The sequence below is a fragment of the Carlito syrichta genome, unplaced genomic scaffold (assembly GCF_000164805.1).
Source record: "Carlito syrichta isolate Samal-C Ts95f unplaced genomic scaffold, Tarsius_syrichta-2.0.1 Scaffold136608, whole genome shotgun sequence".
Lineage (NCBI taxonomy): Eukaryota > Metazoa > Chordata > Mammalia > Primates > Tarsiidae > Carlito > Carlito syrichta.
In genome coordinates, this window is record NW_007080704.1 from 12,946 (window position 1) to 21,700 (window position 8,755).

The following is an 8,755-nucleotide window of genomic DNA, read 5'->3' on the forward strand; positions in this document are numbered from 1 at the left end:
AGCTAAGTACATACACAAAAAAAGTTACTGGAATACTCAGAATAAGATTGTTTTTTTGTTGTTGCTTTTGCTTTTTTTTTTTAACAAGGGTTTTTTTCTCCTTTGAGATTATAATGAACATGGTCACACCACAAGTAAAGTCAGAAGTAGGACAGAAAACGCTGCGGAGGCTGGTTTGGTCATCCGAGATCATGAAAAATGGCTGACTCCTAACAATATGTAAAACAATATAAAATGTAAATAAAAAACCAATTTCCTTTTTAAAGTACTTTTAAGAAAAAAAGCAGGGCCTTGGAACCAATTTCCTTTTTAAAGTACTTTTAAGAAAAAAAGCAGGGCCTTGGAACCAATTTCCTTTTTAAAGTACTTTTAAGAAAAAAAGCAGGGCCTTGGAAGTTTGGGTTCTTTTTTCCTCCCCTGTTGCAAATTCTCATGGTTTTGGTGGGGTGGTGGAGAGCATGTGTCATCTGTGGGTGGCGCTGCCCGCCGGCGGGCCTCTCTACTCGAAGGTGACCACGTTTCGATTCTGAGATGGGAAGTGGAGGGTGAATAGGTCACGGCGGCCTTTTTTTTTTTTTTTAGTTTAACTTTTACTTTTCTTGCTGTCTAGTCATCCTCATCGGTCTTCTGTGTCTTAGTATCAACATCGTCATCCTCATCATCTCCAGCTGCCCGTTAGCCGGTAGCGGCCTCAGCTTCCTCATCTTCATCTCCATCCTCCTCCTCACCATCACCTTCTTCTTCCTCCCCCTCCTCCTCCTCTCCACCTTCTTCCTCTTCTTCATCTACCTCATTGTCAGCCTCCGGCTCCCCATTTTCCTCATTAGCATTCCCCTCAGCAGGGGCGTCTCTTCCATTTTCCGCCTCCTCCACAACTTCCTTCTTCTCCTTTAAGTCCTTGGTGGTGATCTCGGAGCGGGTGTCCGCGGCTGCGTCTGACATGGTGGGGCACGCCGGTGTTCCGATGCAAGGGACTAAGGAGAGCACGAGAGTCCGAGGACTCTGGCGTTAAAGCTGCCGGAGTCGGCGGAGGCAGTGGAGGCGAGCAGAGAGCCTGACCGGGAACAAGGCAAAGATGGCTTTTCAGAGCAGCCAGTGGGGACCATTTTCTCTTTGATGTGGAAAATACACAGCAGAACATAAGGCAAGAGTGAGGCAAAATTGTGGAGCGCCTCATTTGTAAAGTAAGAAAGTCTGGAACTTTTCCTGTCGGCGGTCGAAATTCCTGTCCATTTTTAGCTTCTCAAAAATCTGTTAAATCTGTCCCATCCTCTCCCTCCCTCACTGCATGCAAATGTGTCATTCTTTCCCGACCACAATAGTCATTCCCCTGACCTGTGGTCACTCCCCTTCAGGTCATTTCTCAAATGGACCCCAATGAAATATTACAGACACCCAGACCTCCTGATCTTGTCGCTCTGCAGTGCACAACCTTTCCACAGATTCCCATTAGTGAGAACCCAAAGGACCTGGCACTTGAGGCCCTCCTGAGGGGATGGGGACATGACATTGGAATCAAGCCAGGCACGGTGGCTCACACTTGTAATCCCAGCACTTTGGGAGACCAAGGTGAGAGGACTGCCTGAGCCCAGTGGCTCGAGACCAGCCTGGGCAACTTGGTGAAACCTCATCTCTACAATAAATCAAAAAATTAGCTGGGCGTGGTGGCACACGCCTGTAGTTCCAGCTACTTGAAAGGCTGAAATGGAAGGACCGCCTGAGCCTAGCAGGTTGAGGCTGTGGTGGCCATGAGCGTGCCACTGCACACTAGCCTGGGCAACAGTGAGACTCATTAAAAAAAAAAAAATTGGTATCATAGCGGCGCTTTCCTGTCCCTAGATGATCTTGAAGATCTCATCCCACATAACTCCCGCTTCTCCAAGTGAACAGGCCTTCAGGAGGACCAAAGAGAAGGAGGCTCCTGACTTCTTGCTAAGAATACTTTCTGCTCTCCCTCCCCCCACATCCTCTCTCAGTTACCCATGACCTCACCCCTTCTGAACCATACAGTGCTGATGTCAGAGGCACTATAGTAAAGAGCCTCTCCTGTTCCTGAGACCTGTGGCTGCTGCAAAGGGTGCTTCCACTGTTACAACCAGGTAAGTGAGTGAAGAAGCAGCATTGGGGATGTCTGAGAAAGCCAAGACTCCAAGGCCAGGAATTGGGGGTAGACACTTGGGGAATGAAGAAAGAGAACATGAGGGTGCAAGAACCAAATCACCAATGTGGATTAGATATCTTCTGTGTGCCAGATTCTGGGCTGGGGCTGTCTGAAGCAAATAATAACAAGTTGGGTCAGGAAGTGAGATTCAAAATGAGGGCGGTAGCTCAGTCAGGGAGGTATGAAGACATGAGAGCCCTGGAGCTATTTCAGATATTACTGGAAGCCCTGAAGGTAGTCAGTGTTTCAGCATCTTCATGGGCATGCTTTCTCAGACAGTAAAGAAAATCCAGAGGACAGTTGTGGAGGGTACTGTGTCCCCCAGTCTCCTGCAGATTCCTCACCCCCTGCCCAAATGACCCAGAGGAAGAGACCATGGTCAAGAGCTACTCGTTAGGAGAAAATTGCCCCTTTCTACCAGTAACCTCCAACCATCTCAATGACAAAGTATGTGAAACTGCTAACGGCCAATTCCTCATCACTGGAACCTTCATGAATGCGACTTTTCTTTTTGAGTCAGAGTCTCACTCTGTCGTCCAGGCTGGAGTACTGTGGCATGCTCACAGCCACCACAGCCTCGACCCATTGGGCTCAGACGATCCTTCCACCTCAGCCTTCCAATTAGCTGGAACCTACAGGCATACATCAGCACACCTGGCTAATTTTTTTATTTATTGTAGAGACAAGGTCGCACCAAGTTGCCAGGTTGGTATCGAACTTGCAGGCTCAGGCAATCCTCTCACCTCAGCCTCCCAGAGTGCTGGGATTATAGGTATGAGCCACCACGCCTGTCCTGAATGTGACTATTTCTTATTGACCCTTATGCACCCATGATACACACCAGTGGTCAACATGTCCTGCCTCTTCTCTGTAGAATGAAGCCATTTCAAACGTGATTAACCAGAACATGCCATAGTAGTCTTGGCTTCCAATGAATGTTCAACAAAAGCCACTTGGGACTGGGAAAAGGGAAACTGAGAAAGGTGTTTTATTTATTGAATGGGTAATACTTAGCACTGAGTTAGAGTCACTACAAATCTTAGGACATTCATTCTTATAACAGTGGTAATATGAGATAGCTTCAGCAAGTATTCTGATTTTCCACACTAGGAAACAGCAAAGAGAAGGGAAGTGACTTGTCCAACACATCTAGTCAGTGACAGAGGGAGGAATTGATCACAGAGACTAAGAAGAAAGTTGGGGATAGAAGGAAGCACAGGTGACATAGCTTGAATGGTTGTCCCCTCCAAATCTCATGTTGAAATGTGATTCCCCAATGTTGGAGTGAGTGGAGCCTAGTGGGAAGTGTTTGGGTCAAGGGATTGGGTCCCTCATGAACAGCTTGATGCCATTTTCGCAGTAATGAGTGAATTCTCCCTCTGTTAGTTCTCTCAAAAGATGGTTGTTTAAAAGAACCTGGCCCCTCCTTCTCTCTCTCTCTCTCTCTCTCTCTCTCTCTCTCTTGTTTTTGCTCTTGCCATGTGACATGCCTTTTCCCTCTTCACCTTCTTCCATGACTGAAAGCTTCCTGAGGCCTCACCAGAAGCTAGAAGAGTCCAGCACTGTGCAGTACCATGAGCCAAATAAAACTCTTTTCTATGTGAATTACCAAACTCAGGTATTTCTGTATGGCAGTGCAAAATGGACTAACACAGAAGCCAAGTAGGAGCTCGGGCTGGGTCAGCTAGCATGGTGACAGGGTGGCAAGTGAGGGATCAGAGACAAAGCAGATCCTCAGGAAATTGACACACCATCTATCTAGAAGATCTAGTGATCAGGTTCAGGCCAGATGAGGCAAGAGGATAAAAGGGGAACTGGTCTGAAGCCTGGACCCATGAACTTCCAGAAATTTTTTCTCAACAGCAAATAAAGGGAAAGCTGGATCCTGAAGAAACTGAAGAAGGCAAGTCAGGATGCCTTGCTATCTCTTGACCTTCCCTCTCAACAGCACCCGCCAGGCTGCTCCATTCCTCCTACTCCTTAGAGAAGACACTGCATTGCAGCTGTTCCTTCCACGGGACCTCCACACCCTCAGTGCAGTGGTGGATGGGAGGTGTCCCTGTGGGTGTGAATGGCATGGGTGACAGCCTCCAGGTGACTTCTTATACTTGGCCCCTGGGCCAACAGCATCATCAGCCTGACTGAGGAGCCAGAAATAGACACAAGACTCCTCTGTGAAAGGAAGAACCAAACAGAACCCAAGCTTTGAGCTTCCTACTGATATCAAGTGAGGATGGAGGGGGCTTGGGGACTGGGTGAGAAGGATGTGCTGGATGGGGATTGGCACCTGGGCTGGAGGAGGGAGCTGGTTTTGCCAAACTTCTCACATGCTACTTCCAAGAAAGAGGTCTTTGGTTTCCTGGGCCTTCATGAAAGGGCTGCTCCAAGGTGTTTTCTAAGGAGCCACTGCAGTTTCCCTGATCTTCCTCTGCCTCCTCCCCTTCATGTAAGTACCAGGGTTAAAATTCACCTGCAAACCTGTCCCAGAGTCTGTTACCTGGCAGGTCCTGGCAGCAGCCCTAGTACAGGGAGGGCAGACAGGACTTTTTTTTTTTTTTTGAGTCAGTCTTACTCTGTCGCCTAGGTTGGAGTGCAGTGGCATGCTCACGGCCACTACAGCCTTGACCTGCTGGGCTCAGGTGATCCTTCCACCTCAGTCTTCCAAGTAGCTGGATCCATAGGTGTGTGCTACCATGCATGGCTTATTTTTTTATTTATTATGGAGATGAAATCTTACCAAGTTGCCCAGGCTGGTTTCGAACCCCTGAGCTCAGGCAATCCTCTCACCTAGGCCTCCCAAAGTGCTGGAATTATAGGCTTGAGTCACCAGGCCCGGCAAGGACTTCTACCCTCAAAGAGCTCAGGGTCTGAAAAGGGAAAGGCATCAAACATGGTGTTTTGTGGTAGGCAGATTGATGCAAACCCACCTCACATGCCCAAGGAAGCTGAGAGGTCAAAGATAGAGACTGACAAGTCCAGTTTCTTAGAAATAAACTTTTGTTAGGGACTTCCAAGCCGAAGTAATATCTGTGTCTCCAGCGACTGTGAGACAAGATGGTAGATCCTCATGCCATGACCTCCTAGACCCAGGGCTTCCACACCATAGGGAATGGGAAATTCAAAAGGGGTGTGTAGGACAGTTGAAGTATGATAACATCAGAGTTGTTTGATCTAGTGGCAATATGCACAGTAAGTACTTGCTCTTTCACAAGGAACGATAGGTAAATTAGAAACTGCCTTTCTGCTGGGCTCAGTGGCTCAGTCTATAATCCCGTGCCTTTGGGAGGCTGAGGTGAGTGGATTGCCTGAGCCCGCGGGTTCGAGACCCACCTGGGCAACTTGGCGAGACCTCATCTCTACAATAAATCAAAAAAATCAGCCGGGCATGGTAGCGCATGCCTGTAATTCCGGCTACTCGAAAGACTGAAGTGGAAGGATCGCCAGAGCCCAGCAGGTCGAGACTGTGGTGGCCGGGAGTGGTCACTGCACTCCAGTCTGGGCGACAGAGTGAGACTCCAACTCAAAAAAAGAAACGGCCTTTCTGGAACTAGGGTTAATCGGAGGCCAACATGGCAGATCAGCCAAGATGGAGTTGCTTCAGCCTCCACAACTACAGGACTACACTGAGCTGTAAAACAGGTCCATGGGACAGATGTTTGTGAAATATTTTATAAAGGAGAAAGCCAAGGAGGGACTGGCAGACCTGGAAAAGCAACCCTCAAGGTGCTGTCTGTGGTGGGCTGTCTGTCTGAAAACTGGGCACTCATTAGCGTGATGGAAAGTAGTACAGACTGAGCATCCCTAATCCAAAAATCTGAGGTCCAAAATCCAAAAGTTTTTGAGTGTCTGCATGATGCTACACGCAGACAATTTCACACCTGACCTCATGTGATAGTTCAGTGTACACAAACTCTGCTTCATGAACAAAATTATTTCAAATATTGTATAAATTTACATTCAGGTTATGTGCATAAGGCATATACGAAACATAAATGGATTTTGTCCTTGGACTTGAGCCTTATCCCCCAGATATGTCAATATGTGTATGCACTTCTTCCAAAATCTGAAAGAAATTGAAATCTGAAATGCTTCTAGTCCCAAGCATTTCAGATAAGGGATTCTCAGCCTTTATACACAGAAGCCAGGGACATGTTATACCATTTCTGGTGCACTGACAGTGACAGGCAATGGCTAAAAATGAGGTTGAAAAATATCCATGTTAGTCTGTAAAGAGCCTTGAAACATGGCTGGATGTATTGGCTGGAGCGTGCAAAAGGCAAAGTTGCAGGAGGTCAGTCTAGAGAGTTGAGCAGGGGATACCAGACAGCTGTGACCGAATCTTCAGTTGGGAGCCAGGGAAGAGTGCTAAGCTGGAAAGGAAAGTATGAGCTTAGAGTAGGTTACAGACCAGAGAGCAAGAGCCAGGAGGCCAGAGACCAGGCAGAAAGCTTTTGCCACGGTCTAAGCAGGAAAGTGTCAGACCCGAGCTGGGGCGAGTGATGTGGAGTGACCAGAGGGGTAGAAATTGGGAATGACTGGCTATCAGGGAGAGAAAGAAGAGGAGCAAGGTGGCAAGGCAAACTGAGGAGCCAGTTTCAAAGTATGATCAGCTGCACTTAAAGACCAATAACAATCTCTTCACAGGTTATAAGGCCCTTTCACCACAGACCTCATCTGAGCCCCATAGCCTGATAAGCAGGGTAGCCCCATTATACAGGGTGTGAAATCAATTCCCAGAGACGGTGTACGGCTTGCCCTAGATTGCACAGCAAACTGGTAGTGTTGTTGAGGCTCTAAACCAGAACTTCCAATCAAGACAAGAGCTTGTTTGAGGAGATAGGGCAATGGGGAGTCATAACCAATCAAAAGCTCATTTCCTTAGAGTGAAACATATCAGAAAGAAGCAGGCAAAGAAAACTTCAGCAATCAAAGCAAAAAAGAGCTCTAAAGTCAGAGCAAGCCAACAACCCAAGATATCTCTGAAGCCTAAGGCACCAGGAAAATTCATAATCTCCCCGTCTTCTGAGACCTGGCTGTTGGTTGGTACCCACTGTGTCTGGAATCTAGTCTGTCAGAACCCTGATGGTAAGACCTATAGGGAGAAGAGTATACGGTGTTTTTTAAAATTTTTATTATTTATTTTTGAGTGGGAGTCTCACTCTGTTGCCCAGGCTGGAGTGCAGTGGCATGCAACCTTGATCTGCTGGGCTCAGGTGATCCTTCTGCCTTAGCCTTCCAAGTAGCTGGAACCACAGGCGCATGCCACCACACCTGACCCCTGCATGTTGTTGTAAAGGAATTATCATCCTCAATCTTGTAGGACATCTAAATGCCAGAATGAACTTTCTGATTATTTTAAAGATGATGAAGCTGAAACCCAGAGAGGGGAAAAAAGGATGAAATTAAAAGAAATCATTTAAAGGGTAATTAGAATCGGCAATTCACACACACGCACCAGCACACTGAGTCCCTGTTGAGAAGAGAGTTGGGGAAAACCCTAACAGCAGTTGTAGTTTTGGAGTGGAAACCAAAGGATTTGGTCTCTGAGAGCATGGCAGACAGCGGTCAGCACAGTGTAGTTAGCCTGAAGTGGTTGGACATGAAGCCAAGTCCAGGTTACGCCTTCATTCACCCTGAGCCCCACCTCCTCAGCAGGGCTCGGAAGAAGCAATGCCTGATGTTAGGCCTCAGAACCAGAAGTGCCCTGCTCCTAACACCCCATGTGAAGAGCTAGTGTCCTTTAGTGGATGAAGAATGCATCTGTTAAATTCCACCAATATTTCCTGCAACATCTCTTAATTTCTGTGATGGCAATGCTGAGGTCTCAGAAGTGAGTCAGACCTAGGTCCTTGTCCTCAGAGAGCAACCAGGCTGGTACAGAAGGCACTCTCAGACTAAAAGAGCGGAGTCAGGGAGTTTCAATTGCCCAGAGGAGGCAGGGACTAGATGTGCCTGGGAAGTCTGGCAAGGTTCCCGGGAGGGACCCGGGGAAGAAGACAATGTTGTAGGCTCCATTTGTGCAACAGTGAGGATGGGCTAAGCTAATGCATGCTCCAATTGCCTTAATTCTGTGCTCAAGGGGGGGTCCTTCCAATATTTGAATACCTCATGTCTAAACCTGCTCTGACATCCTTCTTTCTTTGCCCTGCTCCACACCCCCACCTCTTCCAGGAAAAACAAGATAAACCAACCAACTAAGTCTGTGGAAACTGCATCATACATGAAGTCCCATTATCCCTGGATAGACAAAAATCCACAGAACCCCTAGAAACCCTGGAGTCCAAAGTAAACCTGGTGCCCCCAGAGCCTCCTGTCTTGCAAAACTCCCTCAACCCCCATGTGTCCCTCACACTTATTCTCCATTGAATAAAGGTTACTCTTGGACTTGATCATAGAACTATTGAAGGCAAACTTTATTTGTTACATGGGCTAGCCAGAAGAAACATGCCCTACCCAGGAATGGTGTTGAAGGAAAAATATATGTGAGACTATGAAACTGGTCCATCAGGAAGTTATTTTTGAGCCCATACTGTGTGCCCAGTACCTGAGATACACATACAAGAGCCCCAGGCTTTGAAGCCATCATAATCCTGT

General features: G+C 47.4%; 1 protein-coding gene and 1 pseudogene across 2 annotated transcripts; one reads left to right on the forward strand and one right to left on the reverse strand.

Annotated features, from left to right (window-relative positions):
• Positions 1 to 354: 354 nt before the first annotated feature.
• On the reverse strand, positions 355 to 1,095 carry LOC103251164 (annotated as a pseudogene). The gene has a single exon (XR_002481458.1). The product of XR_002481458.1 is annotated as a prothymosin alpha-like (transcript).
• Positions 1,096 to 2,418: 1,323 nt separating this feature from the next.
• Positions 2,419 to 8,359, forward strand: SIGLECL1 (SIGLEC family like 1). The gene is given in 6 exon segments (XM_008049762.1): positions 2,419 to 2,470; positions 4,110 to 4,263; positions 4,265 to 4,356; positions 4,469 to 4,607; positions 7,044 to 7,200; positions 8,333 to 8,359. Coding segments are annotated over 6 exon segments (621 nt in total).
• Positions 8,360 to 8,755: the final 396 nt, after the last annotated feature.